The sequence below is a fragment of the Electrona antarctica genome (assembly GCF_951216825.1).
Source record: "Electrona antarctica genome assembly, chromosome: 17".
NCBI classification, from domain to species: domain Eukaryota; kingdom Metazoa; phylum Chordata; class Actinopteri; order Myctophiformes; family Myctophidae; genus Electrona; species Electrona antarctica.
Window position 1 is genome coordinate 17,033,770 of NC_136798.1, and position 23,708 is coordinate 17,057,477.

Below are 23,708 nucleotides of genomic sequence, written 5' to 3' on the forward strand. Positions count from 1 at the left end.
TTTTCAACCTTTTTCATAACAAGGCACATTACTTATTCGGAATTTGAGCCACGGTCCACCATTTAATGAGATTTAGCCTCTCAGACCCAAAACTAAAGAATATTTTGTTGGATAAGATTCTTTCCACAATTCCATGCTGTATTGACGACGTGGTACCATAAGAGAGATAACAGGCAAACATTGATCTAAATTACAAAACTTCTATATTCTATAATTATGTAGACGTCTTGTAAATTAAATAAATGTTTTAACAATTATTTAAAGTTAAAGATCTATAAGGATCCATTTGGTTACCAACATTTCATTTAGCTGGGGACCACCTGGAACCACCTCAAGGACCACTGGTGGTCCCCGGACCACTGGTTGAAAACAGCTGGACCAGACTTATTATAATGCTATCCGTCATGTGGTCGCCTGGTGCTCACACTCCTGTGGTGTGCAACATCTCCTGCCTGATGCGCTTGTGCGCTCTCACACTCTTATCTTTTTGCTACTGGGTAGGAACATTTGTCACAGCTTTGGGCCTTTTCTCTGTGTCTTGCGCTCTCTTTGCTCTCTCCTTCCATCCATTATCAGGGTTCTCCCATACCATTTTAAATGTACGGCAGAACACATATTCCCCCCCCAGCCAGCTGGGAATATGGAGGTGATATAACAGAGAGCTGATAACCAAGCTAGCTCCTCTGGTAGGACTTTTTGCTAACCGAATTCCCACAGCAGTCAATGGGGGAGTCGTTACGCTAAATTAGCTACAGCATGAGGGCTGACCAGAGGGAGATGTCTACCAGGAGATCTATCTCCTTGCACCCATTAATGACTTCAATTTCCTACAGAGCCTTATCTCTCTAATAACCCGTTACAGTTCTACTAATAGACCAGCTCTCCTTTGATTCCTTTTTCCAGTTTTTTTTTCTTTGGGGGGGAGGGGGCAGCTCTGTGCCAAGTGAGTTTTTCTTTTGTTAACGCAGATTCTGCTGCTTTGAGGTTTTTGTTGTTGTTTTTTATGGAAATGAGCCTTGAAATGTGTTCTGAGGATTGAATTAGAAATAATAACAGAAATAATAACAGTGATAACAACAATAAATCACATCCATTACACATGGAGGCGTTTAAGGAAATGACTTCCTTTGTACTCCTACGTGGACATCTGTGTGCACTGTGTGCATGCACATGCAGTGTTAACTCTAAGCAACTCTCCCCATCCAGGCGGTGACAATCAGCTGCTTGAGGAGGATTTGTACAGCGATGAAGACAATGAGGAAGGCTGTGCCTCCATCTACGACGTCCAGCCTGCCACATCTCCAAAGAATCAGCTATCCTCCCGTGCAACACACAAACCCTTCCTCCTCTCCTCCACGTAAGTCCACAGAACAGCCCTTTACAACTTCATACGACTCAAGAGATATTACAATACTTCCTAAACTTATTCGATTAGTGAGGGGAATTCAACAACAAAAATGCATTTATTTCCCTTTTTTTTGAGAGAGAGAGAGAGAGCTAAAGTATGGTGTGTGCCATATGAAGTGTGAGATTATCATAATGATAGTAATCCTTTATCATATTCTATCATAGGGCTTAAAGTTCTCCGTCCTGGGGATCGATTTCCATCCTGGGGATTTCATACTTAGGGACCATTAATGAGATCAGTGTAGATCCGCAAAAAATATTATGAAGGAGGGGGGGGGGGGTGCATGTGTACAGTGTAGAGATGGCTGTGGTGTGAATGACATGACCGAAGCAGTCACAACGCAGCAGACTTGCTATGCTAGTGAAGTGATATGAGGGGCTCAGGGCAATGCCAATTATGTTTATGCACTGTCAAATATGTCTACATCTATTCTAAGGTAGCATATACTTGTATAGACATATATCACCCTGTGCTCATACTGTGCACAAATGTATTTCATAAATGTTTGAACACAAAATGCATTTTGAGAACCCACACATTTCCGCACTTCGGGTGCACGCTGCGCGGCCCCCTACACACAATCATTCTACAGTTGTGCCCCCCGGCCTAATCTAGTTGAATACCTCAAAACAAACCGCAACCATCACATTGTGCATTGCCTTGTCAGACAATTTACAATTTAGGCATTTAGCAGACGCCCTTAATCCAGAGCAATTTACAGTGAGCAAGAACAAAACATGGTAATACATGAAATACATCAAAATAGTCATCAATAATCATATGTTAAGAACAGTGGAATATCTATATAATGGATCTACGCGTATACACTATAGAGTGTAATGTCTGCATAAAATGCTATCCAAGTTACATAAGTTGAGCCTTTGCATACGGCTGTATGGTCATCGAGGCTAGGGCAAGTGCTACGGCAAGTGCTACGGGCTAAGATGGAGTCTGAAGAGGTGGGTTTTCAGTCTACGGCGGAGGATTGGGAGTGAGTCGGCAGTTCTGATTGCAATGGGAAGTGCATTCCATAGTTTTGGAGCCAGAAGGGAGAAGAGTTTGGGATGTGTGGAATAGTACTGCACGATTCTTGCTCAAATGTGAAGAATTGAAATTCAAATTTTTTCCATGAAAAATATATATAAAAAACAAACAAACATAAGAGTAACAAACTAATATGAATTGGACAGCCAACTAGTGCTGCACGATCCTATACACGATACAAAATGAGATTGCATAGGTGTCTGAATCTAGATCTCGATCTTTTTCCATTCATTGTGCAGCACTAGTGTGGAGCGTTGTCCTGGCGTTTTTAGTGAATGTACTTCCAGTTTCCCTGCGTTGGCTGATCTGAGCGGGCAGGACAATCTGGCTTTCTGGCAATCTGGCTTTTCAGCGAATGCATCCCGGTTGCGCTCCGGCACTCTCACAATGTATTTATGAATGCACCGGTAGTCTCATATCACAATATCATTACAATATAAATAGTGCCCTGCTGTTAACGAATCCTGTGACTTTGCTGTTTGTTTTTCAGTCTAGATTACCTAGATGACGTACTTGAAATAAGTGAAACATTTTATAACACAGGAGGGCTTCTTAAACGTTCAGATAGATTTAATGTGGTCATCCTATCAAACAGAGGCTTGCTAAAACATCTTTCTGTGCTCAATAAGCCTAAACCCACAGGGGAGAAAATAAATGGGCCTTGCGTATGTGTCGGTCCTGACCTATAGTTGTAAGTATCAGCATTCTCAGACTGAGCTCTTGGGATGCAGAGTTAATGATTAATCCCCAACCTCCATATATCCCCCCCCCCCCTCCCCTCCCTCCTGGTCACAGCTCAGCCCTCCAACAGCCCACAGCGTACCGGCCCCGGTTGCTGCTGGCCGGGCCCCCAGGCTCAGGGCAGACCTCCCACCTCGGACCTGCCTTGCTGCACCACCTGGACAAGCTGCCTGTTCACCGGTTGGACCTGCCCACACTCTACTCTGTCAGTGCCAAGACACCGGAGGAGTCATGTGCTCAGGTAACGCCCACACTCTACTCTGTCAGTGCCAAGACACCGGAGGAGTCATGTGCTCAGGTAACGCACGCACTCTACTCTGTCAGTGCCAAGACACCGGAGGAGTCATGTGCTCAGGTAACGCACGCACTCTACTCTGTCAGTGCCAAGACACCGGAGGAGTCATGTGCTCAGGTAACGCCCACACTCTACTCTGTCAGTGCCAAGACACCGGAGGAGTCATGTGCTCAGGTAACGCCCACACTCTACTCTGTCAGTGCCATGACACCGGAGGAGTCATGTGCTCAGGTAACGCACGCACGTGTGGCAAACTAATAGACATTTTTGATGTCATTTTGACATTTGGTTTTAAGTGTAGTGTTGAAGTGAAAAGCTTGTGTGATCTAAGATAACTTAGGGATGGAATATTGACTACCTTCACACATGCATTCTTCCTGTGGCATGTATACAAATGCTGAGTGTGCCCAGTTGACCTCGTTTTAGGATCAAGATGGCACTGGAAAAGATCTAAGGCCCCATTTACACTGCCAGCCTAAATCTAGCCTGAATCAGATCTGTGCCACATGTTTAAATAAGTCTAAATGCAGACAGGTCACATACAAGTCACATGGAATCTGATTTTTTCCAATGTGACTTGAGCCACATTCAGAAGTGGTTTCAAATCTGATTCAAATCTGATTTGAGGAGATCTGTCTCAGTCTGAATGCAACGGCCTGATATAAATCAGATTCCATGTGACTTGTTTGTGTTTAGACTTATTTAAACAAATCAGATTCCAATCTGGATGTGGTACAGATCTGATTCAGGCTGGATTTGGCTGCCAATCTGAACACAAAGATCGGATCTGGTAACTTGCAAACGGCAGTGTGAACGGTCGGGCCAAAAGATTGGATTCGAGACAAAAATGAAATGTTCTATGAAAGGGGATTCATTATTGGGGCATCATGGGATGGCAGGATATTCAGTCAAGACCGCTCAGCTGGCTGGTGTTTCAATATGAACAGTGGCTAAAGTGAAGTCTGCATTCCACATTGGCACTGGTCTACAGAGATGTGGGAAAAAAGTGATATGGTCAAATGAGTCAACCTTCACAATATTTCAACACAAGTGGAAACTGAGTGCTTATAACACTTGCCAAATGATGTGTGAATAATAAGCGTTGCCCCTTGCAGTCACCAGATCTAAAACCAGTTTAACACCTATGGGAGATTTTATACAGATGTGTCAAAACATTAATGTATAATATATTGTGGTAGACGGTGTCCAATCCCTCCAGTAAAGTTCCTGAGACTGGTACAATCTATGCCAATGTGTGTTGAAACTGTTGGTGGCCCAACCCTTCACGTTGTTTTCCCCTTTAATTAGTATTTTTGAGGGGCGCCAGCCCCTCCTAAGCCCAGCTTTGTGTGTTTGTGTGTACCCCATAGCGATGATTTGATTGGCTGAGCACGGAATGTGAGTATAAAAATCACACCCGTGTGAACTGAGTGGTGTAAGGTCTTATATAGCCTGTCTGACGTAATGAAATCATGTCTGACGTAATGAAATCACACCCGGGTGAACATAGCAACCATGCTCATTTTTTCTGCACAGAAAAAAACCCCTGTTCACCCGGGTGAACAGGGTGAACATAGCAACCATGCTCATTTTTTCTGCACAGACTAACAAAGCCAGTTGTAGGAGTGGTTTACACCACTCAAAAAGTGAGGACAGAAAAGTGAGGACGCCAAAAGTGATTGGCCGGAATTTGATGATGTATGATGATGATAAGAGTGTTCCTCAACTCCCCACGAGTGTGATTTTTAAAAATACAGTATACCAGTAAGACGCCTGAGGGCGAGAAGCCCATAATGGCGATAATGGAGAATGTCTTGAGTGTACCGGGTTTGTTGAGGTCAGATCAACATGGAATGTCAGAACAGGTCAACTCTGTATATGGAGATCTAAGGGTGGCATGTGTCTTGTGTACAGGGTTTGATGAGGGCCCAGGTAGGGCCGGGACTTCATTTTCGGTCCTGTTGAGAACTCTAGTTTTCGCCAGCTGCCGGGTGTGGCTGCACAAATAACTTTGGGACAGGCCCGTATAGAGTTTGAATGGACAGGTATCAGTCAAAAGGGAGACATCGAAGAGGAAGGATGGATGGATGGATGGGGAATTTCAGAACAGATTCTGACATATGTCCATATACTAATATTGATGACATCAGGGATCGGTCGCATTTACTATGATCCCTGATTTACTATTGTCACAGCCCCCTGTAGTTTGGCCTACTGGGGCCTGTGTATTCCTGTAGACCTATGCATTTTGCTTCCCACAGGTTCTGCGTTGCCGATCAGGTGCATTGGGAGCACCTGGCCAGTGTTCCCAAGGTGCACTATAAATGGCTGGGCGTTGGCCACGCTCAGTCTCTCTCTCCTTCCATGAGAGCAGCAGCATTTGTTTGCACCATTCAACACCCCACACTACACTCACCACACATCCACTCACTTACACTACTGATCTACTGATTAACACACCCCACTTAGTATGTTAGTATTGTTTGATGCATATTAAGTTGTTTAAGTTGTAAATAAATATTGGTTTGTGCACTTTTAAACAGCCGTGTGTCTTCCTCCTTTGTTATGGCCCAAGAGCCAGGTCATAACACTATCATCCCTGATGATGTCATAGTGATGTCATAAGACCTGGGCACAATATATGGGGGCTTTCCCCATGTATGGGGATTTTAACTTAAGTGACGAAAAACGCCCCATGTATGGGAATTTTGAGTGAAGAAAAACGCACGATTCCATAGTTGGACCTTCGGTCGCAATAATGACTGTACACACAAACACATGCCTCTTGTCAAAGATACAACCAAATGGTATGAGGATGTACTGTAGCCGTTCTGCTCGCACCTCCAAATGTTTTTCAAATCTGCAATTTTGTGCGTCAAAGACATTCTGATTGGTTGAGTTGGGGAAGCTAGGGTTGGGCCGACAACAGAAACAGAAAACGAACCAACTGAAACCGTGGAGCGATATCATTCTTAACCCATTTCAACCTGAGACCAGATTCTACAAAATGTCTTCTATGTCAGTGGTGCTCAAACTATTTCATGTCAAGAACCCCTATTTGGCCGCCGACCCCCATCTCAAAATTTGTTGTTCTAGGGATCTCCCAGAAGCAAAGATTTGAGTTAAAAACGTTCACTCTGAAAGAATATATATTCAAAGACATTTTCACGATTTAAAAAAAAATAGCAGATCTACAAGCTCGTATCGTGGCACTCGGTGCCGCACTATGAACTTGTAGATCTGCTATTTTTCAATAGCTGAACTATAACATAATGGTAACACATCCTGAATGGGTGAAGATGACGGAACACAGACATGAGATGGAGATGTTTGAAGAGCAACTGGCGTGAGGTGTTCGACAAAAAAGAAAAGAAAAAAAGGCAGTTGTTTAACCAGTCTTCAAAACATGTGAGGTTTGGAGGCTTAATCTCTCCATGAAGGCTTCTTGAGAGAGATTTTTGGGGAAATCCTTTGGTATTGGAACAATGCCCAATGATAATTATGATAAATATGATTTCAGTTTAGTTTATTTTGGTCATAGAATGTACATTAAATATATTAATTTTATCATTTCTTAACAACTTTTGTTATTTTGCCTAGCCTTTTAACACCAAGCAGAATTACATGATGCATGCAATGAACGCATCTATTTTATTTTACTGGGTCGAAACCGGGCTTCCACTCCTGGTTTTCAGTACATTATTCTGGATGGCTGAATGCAACACTGCCCCCTAGTGCACACATGTTTTAGGATGATAAGACAACAATACAACACAAAACAGTGTGTAGTGTGTACTGTATATGGCATTTCCTGGAATCCTTTACATCAGTGATACAACTAGTGAAAATAGCAGATCTACAAGCACACAGCGCGTCCCTTTTAATTATTCTTTTTAATTCATGGAATTTCTTAGATTTGTTTGTTTCAACATTTATCTTTTATTTGTTATTGTTGAAATATATAGATATATTCTTTTTAAATGTAGATAAAATAAATTGGATTTTTACTCTAGTCGTGACCCATAATAATTTGTCTGTGACCCACAACCAATCCCCTCCCCCCCTCTCTCTCTCTCTCTCTCTCTCTCTCTCCTCCCTCTCCCCCCCCCAGGTGTTCAGGGAGGCTCGTCGCAGTGTGCCCAGTGTGGTGTTCATGCCTCACGTGTCAGAGTGGTGGGAGGCGGTGAGCGACACGGTGCGGACCACCTTCCTCACGCTGCTGCACGACGTGCCGTCCTTCTGCCCCATCCTGGTCCTCGCCACGGCCGAGACGCACTACACACAGCTGTCCCACGAGGTAGAGCATACACACACACACACACACACACACAGCAGCGCCTCATGGGGCGTGGCGTTCCAAGGATTCCAGTGCGATCCCAAATCACGTGTCCATGACATCACTGGCACTTCTAAAATATCAGCAGCAGCTTCTAGCAGCTTCTAGCAGCAGCTTCTAGCTTCTAGCTGCTGCTGATTGGCCAGGCCGTTTTGTGGCCGGGCATCAAGTCTGCCTGAGAGTTCCCAGATGGGAGCAGGAGGGGGGAACCCAGTGTACTCTCTGCTGCCCCATCTGGCGGAGTCAGGTTAGGGTGAAGTAGCCCTTTAATCGAAATCACCCGTCCTTGGTTCTGGTGGCTCATACTGCCCTCCTAATATACACGAGAGGGCCTTGTTTTTTTCAATTATTTTTTTATTTTAATTCCCCCCCCAAAGAATTATGAAAATAAATATTTAAAAAACACTTCCCTCTCACACATTAGAAGGACAATATCAATCACCACAATGTTTAATGTAGACAAGAAGAAATTTAAAGAAACAGAGAGAGAGAGCGTGTCGCTATCAAGGTCGTTTTCATGTGTTTTGGCTGGATCTCCCTTTCCTGGTTATCTGTCCCTGCTGTCCTCCTCCATCCCTTCACCCCTCTGCTCCTGGATTTATCATTCTCTTTGTCCAAGCGGAGGACTGCTGGGACGGGGTTAAAGCCAGGGGGGAGCGAGGGGGGGAGCGAGGGGGGGAGAGAAATAGACAGAAAGAAGTACACTCCAGTCAGGCAACAGAAGGGCTTTAATTACATCTGGGGGTTGGAAGCCCACTATCTTCACTGCAGGGCACGCACGCACGCACGCACGTGCGCACGCCCGCGCACGCACGCACGCACGCACACACGTGCGCACGCCCGCGCACGCACGCACGCACGCACGCACGCACGCACGCACGCACGCACACACGCACGCACACACGCACGCACGCGCAGAAACAACCCATGCACACACCAACTAGTATTCCGGCCAACTATTCCCTGTGTATTTTGTGCGTGTGTTGTGTGGTGTCCGTGCTGCAGGGAGACTGTGGTCGAATCATTTCTCTTTTCCCTCCCTGTTTCTTTTGTCTTTTCTAAAGCTTTGTTTTTGTGCGCGCACACACACACACACACACACACACACACACACACACACACACACACACACACAGACACAGACACAGACACACACAGACTGCTGCTCTTCCGTGTTGTTTTAAGGTCTCAGAAGCCAGCATATTAGTTGATTTCCCTGCCTGCAGCCTTGTATCGACACATCATTCTTTTTGAAGGGATTAAGAAAGAATAAAAAAGAAGTGGTCGCGTCCCTCACAGCCCTCCAGCCTCGCATGACGGATCTCCATCCTGGGCTGCCGCCCCGTGGCCCAATGACTTGGTCTGTGAAAATGCCTCACGTGTGGCCTTTGGCACTATGACCGCTGACTCCCTGCGTGTTTGATGCTGCAAATCCAATCAGCTCACCTTCAGTAGACCAGCCTCCCATTTGAAATTGATTGAAGATTGATTCCTTTGAAATGCGTCCGCCCGCAATCTCCTCGCCATGTTTTGGTGCAGGGTTCAAACGCACAGGCTTAGAGGTCGGTGGGTTAAAGTCGTGTAGCGGTGTTGGATATTGAGTGAGTGGATGGGGAGTCAACTCCCAGTGGCGTTCTGGCTGGTCTGTCTCTGAGCCTGGCTATGGCTATATAAGGGTAATGAGCAGAACACACACACACACACACACACACACACACACACACACACACACACACACACACACACACACACACACACACACACAGTTAGCGGTTAGCACACAACTCAACAGACACATTAAGCAGTTATCTCTGTTCATATGGCTGGGAGAGAGCTTATTGACCAGACAGTACCCTGATTGCCAATATACACTATGGAGAAATTGTCTCAGCATACCCAAAGTGAGAAGGAGTGGTGGATAACGTTTAGAGACTGACCAATATCCAAAGTACTTACTTAAAACATTCTATAATGACTTATAAGGTCACGTTGTAATGAAATGTAATCTTCTGTAACATTTTTATGAATACAAAATATTAGTTTTCTGTTTATTTATTTGCTTAGTTAAATGTTCAGATTGATTTCATTTTCACAAGGCCCTCACAACCTTTTAAAGTTTAACAATGTAGGTTTTGCTTAGTTTTTAAACCCTTTTTAACTATTTATTTTGGTAAGTAGTTTTGTTTTGTTTTGTAAAGTGACTTTGGGTATTTAGAAAAGGGTATTTTGCACATCGGTCAAAAGAAAAACATTGGTATTCAGTGGGCTAGTACTCTCCAAAATTGGGATCTGCATCGGACCCAAAACTCAAGCATTGTTCGTGCTCTAGTAACATTGGTCCAGTGCCATTGCTGATTCAGAGAGGGGGAGCGATAGGTGTTTGCAGGCTGTTGGACCGGACGAAAAAGGATTTCTGCTCAGGCTGCCCAAAAAATGATGCCAAATGAGACTAGTGTCTCATTTGGCTTCATTTCTAAAGGCAACATGAGTGTTTTTCTTTTGAAGGAGTTTGTTCAAGCCCACCTCAAGGTCAAGATTGATCTGACATCCTGGGTCTGTATGGATGAGGTCTAGGGAGAGAGGCGTTTTGGACCTGATTTGCAGGCACATATAGGCGGCGCGGTCCAGGGTGCTTTAAGCGATCTGGCCATGTCCGCAAGTGTTGTTTGGCTCTCTGGCACAAACAACTCGGTGACAGCTGTTGCCTCAGCTCCAAACCTCAGCAGGGAAGGGCTGTGTCCCTCCCCAGCCAAAGGGAGTCTGGGCTCAATTACAAAGTCTCCCTCCCTCAACATCCTCTCCCTGTCTCCTTAGAACAGCTTCCTTTTTAGTGGAATAGAGATTGAAATTGAAAAACCTGCGCGGTAATGGTGTACACCAGAGAGTGAAAAGGTGCTATAGAGAGAGAGTGGCATGTCGGTCTTGACTTTCTGATGCTTTGTCTTTACAATAAATGTGTATAATGCATCTTAATGTAAGTGCATAAGCATAGTTGAATTATGTATGACAGCACTATGGATCAGAAGGACATGATGCATACATACGATGCATCATCACAATACATTAGTAGTCTGTTGGCACTGTGTTTTTCATCTACTGTACTATGAAGCTTCCACGGAAGCTTTGACTCATGTTTTGTGTGCAAATTTAATATGCATATGCAAGTCCTCATTTGTATCTGAGATTAATGTAAATGCTGATTCATGCTTCTAATTGTGCTTCAACACAAGTGCTGTCCTTCATATCATTTGGGGTGCAGAAAGGTGTGAACATTTTCTGCAGGAATTAGCCCTCATACTAGAAACCTCTGTAATACTGAAATGGTTCTAAAACGAGGCTATTATAGTGATATGCCACTGTCATTAGTTAGTAAAGGGATAGAGAATCAGCATGAGACTGATTTATACTTTGTCGTACCATACAATACCAACAGTGTTGCTTGGAAAAAACATTCTGCATTGTTTGTTTGACTTTTATCTATTTTCTTTTCATCAATTTTATATCTGTGCACGACCTCTAAAGTTACCAGTTTCAGAGGCGTCAGTTAAATGTGGATGAAGTTTGATTGCACTCCAGAAGAACTTACTTACTGCAGGTTCTTTGATGTCATTCAACCTACACATTATCTCTGAAGACTGAGGGTCTCAAAAGATAAGAATAGTCCCCCCCCCCCTTATGAGACAGCTTGTCTTCTGCCAGGAACCACAGAGGTGAACTGTGGTTATTATAAACTCCTTCACTCAGTGAATCGCCCTATGGGGAGTGCCATCTCTGGCACGAACACACAGAATTAAACCATATACTTCACGAACAATTCATTGGTCGGGACTTCTGCCCGCCCTGGCATGATGATCACCCCTCCCCCCGAGGTGATAAGAGATCCCATCATGCCCTGCGGGTCATTCCGATTGTCTTCTGCTTGCTGAACGCACGTTAAGCCACGCTACCTGTGTTTGTTATTGTACCTGTTGAACTTGTATCTCACCAAGACGGGCCCTCGGCTTGTACTCAGAGATTTCACAGCGTCTGCAAACTCTCTGGTAGCCCTCTTCACGTCTCTTGCAAAAGATCACGTAAGTGTTTACCGGTTGCTGAAAAGCGTCAAGGTTTTTGTGCAAGTGTAAAGTTTGTTAGCCCGCTAAGCTAGCTTCTTCCCTCCGGTTATTAGCTCTAGCTAGCGGTCCTCTTCGTCTAGCTTTAGCTCGCTGGTGCCGCGCCGAGAGACGCCACTTAGCCTCGCTAACATACAACGTTAGCCTCCTCCCGCGCCGTAAGACCGGGTTGCTGCTAGCTAGCGCTCGCTTACACAACAAGCCTTAGACGCGGCCTTGCCTCGTTAGCTTGACGCCGAAAGACGCTAGCTAACTCGCCGCTGACGCTCCGCGCCGCTAACACACACACCGCTGACGCGGCCTGCCTTGTTAACTCGACGCCGAAAGACGCTAGCTAACTCGCCGCTGACGCTACTCTCCACCTCCGGTCTTTTTACACGTTCCCGCGGTAAAAAACCGGAGCGCATTTTGACAGGCCGTCGCCGAAAGACGAGGCCTCATCACGGGGCTTATTAGTGTAAACAATAACCCCACAACACGACGACCCGCGGCTAGTAACTACTAGAACCTTGGTTACAGTACTTTCTCTAACTACTAGAACCTTGGTTACAGTACTTTCTCTGTTAATTCGAGTGCTCTGTGAAAACTCCACTCTAGATAACAAGAGCCTGTTGCTGGTTTGTTTTTGTTTTTCTGCTATCTTGAGTGTTCTGTGAGAACTCCACTCTAGTTAGCATGGCTACTAACAAGAACCCAGCACCCACTAGCGCCAAGGCTAGTAGCCTTGTAGCTACTCCACAGAGGGTCTGTCTCCACAGGTCATGCTCCAACCTTCTGGCTGTAGATGACCTCCACACAAGCTGTGCTTTCTGCCTGGGCCCCGAACATCTTCGCCAGGCCATCCTTGCTCCAGGCTTCTGTCCATGCTGTCTTCCCCTTTCCTTCCGGCGGAAGCAACGGCGTCTTCAGCGGGTTGAGGCCCGCATCGCCGACGGCGATGCCAACTTGGACGACCCGGGTTTTGATCTGAGAACACAATTCTCCGCTTTGACCCAGCGCCCCCAGCCAGGGGCTCGTCCTAAGCCTTCATCCACCGCTACCAGACCGACCGCAGCCTGCACCTGGAGCCAGGGGGATGGGCACAACTACGCTCCTCCTAAGAAGGTTCCTAAGCCCGCTGAAAAACGGGCTCCAGCCTCCTTCTTCAACCCCTTCGGTGCGGCGCCGCAGCCTGCCGCAAGACAGGCCCGGCCTGCCTATTCAGCTGCCCGCTACAACGAAGCCCCACCGGCAGCAGGCCAGCGACCCCCTCCGAGGCTCCGCCAGCCTGCCGCACCTTACACCGCAGCCAGGGCCAGCAGGACCGACTGCTACCCTGACTATGAGGCTTCCTTGGAACGGCAGCACGACGCTTGGGCCGATGACATGGACGACGCGGACCCGCTGGACTTCAATCTCCAGGGCTCCCCTTCGGACTACATGGTCCTCGATGAAGTCGTCTATGAGGAGGCCGTCTACGAGTGCGACGACGACTCCCCGGAGCTGGACTGCGAGGGCGACTGCCGTGTGGACAACCTGTCCGCCCGCCTTGCGTCCTCCCCCCTCCGTGTGACCTTCACGGATGGAGATCAGGCTGCCCCAGGGGGCAACCCGGATCAGGCCAGAGCAGCCGATGCTCCTCCCCTGCAGATGGATGAAACCTCCCTCCTCACCATCTACAAGCTGGCATGCATCAGGTGCGACCGCGCCTGGCCGGCAGAGCAACAGCTCACCGTGGACGAGGACGAGAAGTGGCAGGGTCTGGTGGACACCACCCCAGAACCTACTCCTCGTACCATCCTCCCCCTAGCTAAAGGCTTTAAATCCTTCCTTACAGCCCAGTGGGAAGATCCGCTGAAGCCCGTTCCGATGCCTCGGAGCCGTGAGGGCCTGTCCCTCGAGACGGAGGACATGGCCTCGGTGGCTTTGTCCGGGATGCCGGTCATAGACAAAACCCTGGCCGCTTTCCTGCTCAACCCGAACGCGCCCCGCATCACTCCGCTGACCAAGACCCCTGCTCTACCCCTCAAGATCGACAGGGAGGCCTCCCTGCTCGACGAGAAGGCGTTTGCCAACCTTGCTTGCGCTGGCAAGCACCTTAACGCAGGGTCGCTGCTGCAGGGGTCCATGACGGCACTGCTCCTACAGGTGGGAAATGCTCCCGACGCAGAGCAGATGGCGGAGATTCGCCGCCTACATAATGAATCTGTGCTCCTCAACCGTGCTGTCACACAGCAGGTGGGGAGGGCCATGACGTCCGCCATCTTACAGGAGCGCGAAAGATGGCTCAACGCTTCACCTGACCTACAAGACGAGGTGAGAGGCAAGCTCCGGAAGCTGGCCATCCTGCCGGGGGGCCTCTTCGAAGGCTACATGGAGGTGCTGGCTCTCCTGGCGGACAGCCAGAAGAAGGTTGACGCCTTCAGGGACATCCAGCAGCCGCCTACACGTCAGCCTCCGCCACGCCAACCTCCACGCCAGCCTCCACGCCAGCCTCAGCGTCCGCCCGGGAAACCGAGCGAGCGCCCCGGCTTCAAACCACGTCAGGTCAGGGACGCCCCACAGGACTCTTCCAAGCCCTCCTCAGGCCGCAACAAGACACGTCCCCACAAGCGCGAGGATCGCCGCCGTGACGACCCTCCAGCGGCTACCAACCGCGGGCGCGGGCGTGGCCGCGGCTCTGGGCAGCGCAAGTGACCGACGCCTGGCCTCGGGGAGACGCGGCCAGCCGTCTCCTCAGCCCCCCTTATGCTCCGGGCTCCCGCCAGGATGTAGTGGTCTCGGACCTCACACCCGGGCCGCCCCCGAAGCGGATGAGGCTCTACATGCCTCAAAATGTTGTTCGCACAAATGCACTTTGTTTTTACAATGCACAATGTTCTGTTTTTGCAATAAAGGCTTTGCCCAAAAAAGACAAACAAAAACAACATCAATATCGGGGGGGCATGAGCTCGTTGTGGAAGAAGACCCCCGGGTCTTCCAACGCAACGAGACAGGACCTGTTTCCGGTGCCGATTGCGCCCGTCTCGACGGGCACACTCGTCACAAGCCGGACGGGTCATGCCCGTTTTGTCTCTCGTCCAGGGAGCTCCACCGCCACAGTGGAGGCCCCCATGGCCGCGGAGAACCCTCTAGCTCGATGCCGACTGCAGTGGGAACTGTGCGGAGCGTCCCCTTGGGTTCTACGCACCATAGCGAAGGGCTACAGGCTCCAGTTTGCTATGAGACCCCCCGCTTTCGCAGAAGTCCTCTTCTCCGAAGCTCGTGGGCCAGCAGCGGAAGTGCTCCAGACCGAGGTTCAGTCCCTGCTGGAGAAGAAGGCCATCAGAGAGGTACCATTGACTCAGAGTCGCAGCGGTTTTTACTCCCGCTACTTCCTGGTCAAGAAAAAGGGGGGGGGGCTACGTCCGATCCTGGACCTACGGGCTCTCAATCGGTACCTCAAAACCTTCAACTTCAAAATGCTGACGGCCAAGTCCCTCGTACGTTCCATACGTCCGAACGACTGGTTCACGTCGATAGACCTGAAAGACGCCTATTTTCACATCCCCATTTACCCACCTCACAGGAAATTCCTGAGGTTCGGTTTCACTGTCCTTCCCTTTGGGATGTCCCTGAGCCCCAGGGTTTTTGTGAAATGCACCGAGGCGGCGATTGCCCCGCTGCGGCGTCTGGGTCTCCGCGTAGCGAGCTACATCGACGACTGGCTGCTGAGCGCAGACTCTGCACAGGAGGCAGCGCGGAACACCACTCAAGTGGTGCTCCACATGACCTCCTTTGGGTTCACCATCAATCACGAGAAGAGTGTTCTGGTCCCCGCAAGGTCGATAGACTTCATAGGCATAGCACTGGATTCAGTCTCCTACACGGCTCGACTGAGCCAAGCGAGGATGGACGCTTTCCTACAGTGCGTGGCGCTGTTCAGGACGGGACAGAGAGTCCCCTTCCGAACCTGCCTAAGGATGGCCGGGCTCATGGCATCGGCCATCTCCCTAGTACGGCTGGGCAGGCTACACATGAGACCTTTCCAGAGATGGATAAGGTCCCTAGGTGTGCCCACCAGGTGCCTATCACGGCGAGTGACAGTGTCTGCAGGCTGTGTACTCGCCCTGAAGTGGTGGTCGAACAGATACGTCCTGATGGAGGGCGTTCCCCTGGGACTGACCCTTACCAGGAAGATCGTCACCACGGATGCCAGCATGTCGGGGTGGGGGGCCACCCACGACGGCAGGACGGCCAGAGGTGTGTGGCACGGAGCCATGAGACGTGCACACATCAACTATCTGGAGCTCCTGGCGGTCTTCCTTGCCCTGCGGCACTTCAAACCGTTTATCCAGGGGTGCCACGTTCTGGTTCGAACCGACAACACCACGACAATGTGCTATATCAACAAGCAGGGAGGGCTCAAATCCCTACGCCTGCATACGTTGGCACACAGGCTCCTGACATGGTGCCACGAGCATCTGCTGTCAGTCACAGCCTGTCATGTCCCGGGACTCCTGAACGCAGGAGCCGACCTGCTGTCCAGAGGCCCACTCCGCTACCACGAATGGTCACTGCACACGGAAGTAGCAGCTCAGATATGGGCCAGGTACGGCGTGCCGGTGGCGGACCTGTTCGCGTCAGAAGAGAACACGAAGTGTCGGTACTTCTTCTCCCTGACAGGGTCCCCGACCCTGGGCATGGATGCGTTAGCTCACCCTTGGCCGAGGGGCCTACTTTACGCGTTCCCTCCCCTGCCCCTGATCCCCCCCGCCCTAGCCAGGGTAAGGACTCAGGGCCTATGCATGCTACTGGTGGCCCCCGCTTGGGGGTCTTGGAGGTCGGACATAGTCCCACTCTTGTACGACCAGCCCTGGCAGCTCCCGCTACGGAGGGACCTGCTCACTCAAGCGGGGCAGGAGATCTTCCATCCACGTCCACAGGACCTAGACCTCTGGGTCTGGCCCGTGAGGGGCTGAACCTGGACGCCGAAGGCCTGCCCCCGAACGTCATCACGACGATTCTAGGGGCGAGAGCCCCGTCGACTAGACAACGATACAACACGGCCTGGACCGTGTTCGAACGTTGGTGTGCGGCCAGACCTGTACGGGCTATCCCGTTTCAGGCTTCGGTGCGGCACATTCTGACCTTCTTGCAGGAATTCCTGGACAGAGGCCTAGGCCAATCCTCAGTGAAGGTCAACCTGGCGGCCATTTCGGCGTACCATGTGGGTATAGACGGTAAGACTGTAGGTGAACACCTACTAGTCCGTCGTTTCATGGCGGGCGTTAGGCGGGCCTGTCCAGTTTCCAGGTCTCTGGTCCCGTCCTGGGACCTGACTCTGGTACTAGACGCCCTTTCAAAGGGCCCCTTCGAGCCACTAGGGACAGTGGACTTGAAGTTCCTCACGCTAAAGACTGCTCTGCTGGTCGCCTTGACGACTGCAAAGCGGGCCAGCGACATACATGCACTTTCGGTCAACCCGAGCTGCATGAGATTCAGCGGGAACGACTCTAGAGTCTCTATTAGGCCGAGCCTCGCGTTCTTGCCTAAGAATTTTCCCTCTGGCTGCGCCCCGGTCGATCTGGCGGCATTTCACCCGCCACCTTTCTCCTCGGTGGAGGATAGGAGGCTGAATTGCCTTTGCCCGGTCAGGGCGTTGAGACACTATGTGGACAGAACTGCTCCTTTCAGGAATGGGGATCAGCTGTTCGTGTCATGGGCTTCCCAAAGTAAAGGGAAACCGATAACGAAGGTGAGACTTTCACAGTGGATTGTGGAAGCCATTCGTTTGGCATACGCCGAGAGAGGAGTGGAGCCCCCAGAGGGCTTGAGGGCCCACTCTACTAGGGGTATGTCTGCATCCTGGGCGCTCGCTAAGGGTGTCCCCATTCAGGATGTCTGTACAGCGGCGAGCTGGTCGTCCCCTTCGACCTTCGCCACGTACTATAACTTGGATGTGGTGCCGTCTGCAATGGCTCATGCCGTTTTAGACGTCGCTTCCAGGTAAGAGGTGGGTTGGGTTGGCCGTCACAGGTGAAAACCTGTGACGTTGGTTGGGACTTGTTCAACTGGTAGGTAGCTATACGGGAGTTTATATTTCCCCATAGGGCGATTCACTGAGTGAAGGAGTTTATAATAACTATAGGTTACTTTAGTAACCCCAGTTATTAAAACGACTGAGCGAGGTGAATCGCCCGAAAGACTACCCTTCTGACTTAACTAAGCAGAAGCCAATCTGGTTGACATGGAATGACCCGCAGGGCATGATGGGATCTCTTATCACCTCGGGGGGAGGGGTGATCATCATGCCAGGGCGGGCAGAAGTCCCGACCAATGAATTGTTCGTGAAGTATATGGTTTAATTCTGTGTGTTCGTGCCAGAGATGGCACTCCCCATAGGGCGATTCACCTCGCTCAGTCGTTTTAATAACTGGGGTTACTAAAGTAACCTATAGTTTTGTGTGCGTGCATGTCTGAGTGCATGCCAGCTGCGTGTGTGTGTGTGTGTGTGTGTGTGTGTGCGTGTGCGTGTGCGTGTGTGCGCGCGCGCGCGCGCGTGCGTGCGTGCGTCATTTATAAGCATGAACATTTATCAAAAATAATTACTTGCTCTTGAATGAGAACACTCTACAAGTGATATTTTCAATGTTTCTCTTGGTTTCTTTGTCGCTGACTTGGTGAAATGTTAAGTCTCTCCATTCTGGCATTTGACACTGCAATAATATTATGCAACAATATTTATGTATATTATACTATTTTCATTTTGACAACTGTGATGCTAGTGCGTTCTCTAAAACATTTGTAGAGGCCGTAAATGTTTTTTAAGCCAGGCAGGATCGTAAATCATTTGTGAGTTTGTATCGCATCGCTGCGCACATGTAACTGTTTGTAACGAGAGCTAAGGGGTATGAGCTTACGGCTAACGATCAATGTCCTCACAACAACAGCCCCCACCTCACTGAATAACCCGGAAATGAAACGAGGATCGTAGAGTGAGAGCGGACGGGTGGCTCAGGTTAGGTGTGCTTATGCTGCCACCTAGTGGCAATAATGGAGTTAAGGGGTAAGGGGTGGCGCAACGAGGTGTTGTTCAACTGAATAACTTGAATAGCTTTCCTGAAAGACGAGGTGGAAAGAAAAGAGGTTGAGAGAGGCAGATGGAGAAAGACACATACTGTACGTAAACACGGACAACTTTATTTCCCTGCTTCGTTCCAGCAAAGGAGATTTGTTACTTTAGCAAAGCAGGGCTCAGAATCAAACTTTATTGTCACATCACATTACAAGTAACATGGGTGAAATTCTTGTTTGTGCAGGCTCATCATTGCAGTTAAAAGAAAGAAAGTGCAGGGCTCCAGTGTGGCTTAGATGTTGTGCTTCTGTGCTCCACTGACCTCAGGCCAGACAGACAGGACACACACCTGCTTCCTTCATCTTTATGAATTTATCTTTCTGTTTGCCACTACCTTCTTCAATCCATCCATCTGCCCACCTCCACCCATCCCTCTCTGCCATACTCTTCTTCCCAGCCTTCTCTTTATCAGCCTCCCTCCCACTCCCTCAGTTTCAGTCTGGAAGGAATAAAATCATTATTTATACCTGGTGTTCACGACCAGACACTTGGACAATTTCTTTCACTCCCCTGTCCTACTGAGGGGAGCCAGAGGACTCAACTAGGAGAGGGCCCGGGGAAAATGAAACGTCTGGAAAAGAGGGGGAGAGAGAGGGAGAACGAACTTGTCAAGGAGAAGAGGAGTTGATCAATGTGAACTGCACAGTGGGATATGGGTGGGTAGAAACGGGAGAGTGGGAGCCCAGTCAGCATCCCTGCCTCCCTCTGGACAAGCCTTTGAACCTATGCTATTTGCCCCGGTGCAGACAGCAGTCACAGCACTCTGGAAATCAACCTTCATAACTTACGCCAGGGGTTCTCAACCCGTGGGTCGCGACCCCTCGGGGGGTCGTCAAATTATTTTAGGGGGTCCCCAAATTATTTTCCAAAAAAAAAAAATATATAGATTTTATTTTTTATTTTATTTTTCACGATTTTTCAAAAATAGCAGACCTACAAGCTCGTAGCGCGCCACTCGGTGGCGTGCTATGAGCTTGTAGATCTGCTATTTTTAAATAGCTAAATTATAACAATGCTTAAAACACGTTATAAAAAATAAGCAGATAAGCAGATACGCAGGGAAGATGGAGGGGAAAAGGTTCATTGTCAATGGTGTTTGTATGAGGAATGCATGGTAATACATTTGTTTGGTATGAAATGGAATCTTCTGATATTGAGATGTTTAAAGGGATATGTTTGTAACTTCAAACTCTATTTTACCATGATAGATTCATTGAAAACACACGTCTTGTCCTAATGTGTGAGGGGGCCGTGATCTTTCAGTGATATTTTTTTTGAGGGGCGCTAGCCCCTCCTATGCCCAGCTTTCCGGGTCTGTGTGAACACAAACATTGGCTTGTGATTGGCTGATCACCCCATAGCGATGCTTTGATTGGCTGGGCAAAGTACATATGGAAGATATAAGTGAGGGTACAAAAGTAAAAACGCCAAAAGTGATTGGCCGGAATGACATTTGTGATGATTTGATTGGCTGAGCACCGAATGATAAGAGCGCCGCTCACTTCACACAAGTGTGATTTAAAAAAAAATATATATATATATATTATTAACCACTTTACTAAGTTTACTTTGTTCTTTCTTGGAATAGTGAAAATCGCCAAACTACAAGCTTGCAATGCTTTTGTTTTTTGAAAATCGCTGCGGTTAACAGGGTTAAGCTTCTAAAGCAAGGCAGGCGAGCTTATTTTTCTATGTTTTTCAGAAACCTGAAGTTAAATATGTTGCCAAATATGTTGCCATAATAAGATTATGGCAACAACCTCAATTCGTCTCCATCATTATTTTGTTTCCAGAAATAAATACAGATGCATAATACTGAGGTATACTATTGCATTTTATAATGAAGGAAGGTTGGAGCATATGTTCCACAGTATTGAGATGCATTGAACGTCAACACTCTCAGTCTATAAATACATATTGTGATATGATTTATGTATCACAACTACTTTGGACCTCCATCCTGTACTAGCGCCAGCACCACAAAACATCCTGTTCAGTTATGCAAATGATGTGCTCAGCCAGGGAGAGAACAGAAGGATATTTTTTCCTGAGCCTGATGAATGAATGATTATGTCGGAAAAAGCATTGAAATATTTTCAAATCCAGAGCCATGAAAAAAAATCAGATGGGACATAGTGTATAGAGACAAGACATGTATGTCTGTCTGTCTGTCTGTCTTAGGCCCATTTATGGAGGTCTTGGCCTCCAAATACATGTGATAAAGTACATACAATACTGTGATAATGGGTACCGCACTAATTACTGTCTGTCTGACAAGGAGTACAATGGGAATTGAGATGCAGTAATCTAAACATTTCAATAAGTCGTCGTAAAAATGCATTTCAGGGCGTTAAAAAACCACTCCATTATATCACCCCTCTGGTCATGGATCAAATCCCACTTTCTTCTCATATCTGTCCTGCGCCGTGTCCCTCTCAGCTACCCACCATGTGTCTCATTACAGAAACACAGTATGGGGGTTTGGGCTAACCAATCTCCTTCTGGGGGTAAATGTGTTGCATGTTGTGTGCAATATGTTCCTGTAGCATTCAAATGGTATCTATTAACGTAGCCTGCTGTATGACTACACAATTTGTTGGTGCAGCTGTGCAAATAAAGGCTAAACTCTTTGAATGTTAAGCAAATGGGCCGTGGACGCAGATACGTCCTGTGATTAGATGGGTAATTTTTAATAATGATTCTCGTGTTCTTTTTTTTTTTTTTTAAGATATTTTTTTGCGGCTTACGCCTTTTATTGGTTTTTGAAGGGACAGACAGTAGGCTGACAGGAAACGGGAGAGAGATGGGGGAAGACATGCAGTAAAGGCCGTGTCGGGCTCGGGAGTCGAACCCGCGGCACACTGCGACTGGATTACCAGTCGGGTGCCCAGACGGTTACGCCACCGCCTGGGCCATTCTCGTGTTCTTAACCCTAGAACACTATATATTCCTAAAAATAAAAAGTGAAGAGAGCTGGTCCACCCTACTGGAATGGTCCAGTGGAAAAAAAAAAAGACATTCACTCGAACACCTGCCTGTAGAAAAAAACAAGGATGTGGGCAGGGGAACAAACCCACCTTCTATGATGTCACTGAGCATCGTGAAGGTACTGAAAGACCCACCCACCTCAGACATCAGCAACATTATGAAAATTACAAAAATGTAATTGCCCGGGTAAAACTCACCCGTATTTAGTGTTCTAGGGTTAAGATTATGTTAATTTATGTCACCTATCTATCAAAACCCTTGATGTCTAGCCCATTTAGACCTGTACGTCTTTATGCCTTTCAATCCAGGACAGCAACTATTTCATTTTAGATACTGCATATAACAACATGATTATTGTTATTATTAATTTCTTTCAGAAAGCTGTTAGGATTTGGAAGTTTTTAGAATCAGCCTTGGGTCTAAATGGGCTGGCCAGGGCTTTAGATCCCTGTGCACTGAAATCCTCATGCGTTTCCCTCAGAGAGGCAGTGAGTCAGTCTGTAAATCAAGATGAGACTGATTAGTGGTTATAGCTCTTATATTGGTCATTTGGTCTTAATTCTCCCATTGACACCATTATTTGTGGAGACCCTATATTTTAAATATAATAATCAGTGAAATATTTTTTTTAATAATTCATGATTTTATTATTTTGTATGATCAATCAAATCAATTAGTTAGATGAAATGTTGCACCCCTAAGATCTCTGATAGCAGATTATTCTCCGCATGTCTATTCATTCGTCCCTGCATGTCTGACTGTTTTCCTCCACAAGGAAATCAAGTTCAAGCCTCGACTTCTTCCAAATGGGTGCTTCGGGCAGCAAGGCATGAAACAAACAATGCAAGCTCACAATAGATGAGAGAAAAAAGGGCATTAAAGCCATTAGATGAAGTTCTAGCACTTGGCTCCTACTTGTCCCTCCTGAGAGACAGTCTGTTCCTCCTAGAGAGAAACGTCTTCCTTGGCCTTAATGCGATTCAGTATGCTGACGCGTGTGTTTGTGTGAGTGACTGAGATACATGGAGAGATGCATAGACCAGTGAGAGGAAGATAAAAAGAAGGAATCAAAGAGGGGAACAGAGAGGGAGAGAGAAAGACATTATCTTTCGTTTGTGCTGGTTTCACAGTAGATTTTAATAGAGATGTATTATCATTGGTCACATTACTCCTAGTAAATAACCGCGGAATGTAAATGGGAGCGCTTGATTTGACACAGTGGGCGCTCTAAATCAGATGAGATTAGATCAGATTACATTTTCAGTATCGCTGAATTAGACCATTATTTCTCCCGGAAACCAAAATGAGACGTGCCGTTACGTACGGTTAATTGTTTAATCGGCACCACCTGAACAGCTTTCCTTGGGAGTTTTCCTTTTTTCTTTTCTTTTCTTGTTAGCTGAGGTTCAACCTCAGGTCATGTCAGTTCTGCTAACAATCCTGTTGAATTACTGGAAACAATACTAATATCTATGCTTTTGATGTGGAGAAAAGCTCTCTCTATCGCTCATTCTCTCTTTCACTCACACTCGCTTCCCTTTTTTCTGGCACGCATGCACGCACGCACGCACGCACGCACGCACGCACGCACGCACGCACGCACGCACGCACGCACGCACGCACGCACGTGCAGAGTACATCAACACATGAGTATCGTGGCAGACTCTCTCTCTACACTACTTTATATA

At 47.8% G+C, this 23,708-nt stretch overlaps 1 protein-coding gene across 1 annotated transcript in view; it reads left to right on the plus strand.

The window, feature by feature from the left end:
• Nucleotides 1-23,708, plus strand: part of atad2b (ATPase family AAA domain containing 2B) — a 148,897-nt gene that overhangs the window by 28,343 nt on the left and 96,846 nt on the right. The window contains exons 17-19 of the mRNA XM_079526214.1: nucleotides 1,207-1,357; nucleotides 3,248-3,434; nucleotides 7,600-7,785. Of these exons, the coding sequence (XP_079382340.1) occupies nucleotides 1,207-1,357; nucleotides 3,248-3,434; nucleotides 7,600-7,785 (524 nt within the window). The remainder of the gene's footprint in view (nucleotides 1-1,206; nucleotides 1,358-3,247; nucleotides 3,435-7,599; nucleotides 7,786-23,708) is intronic.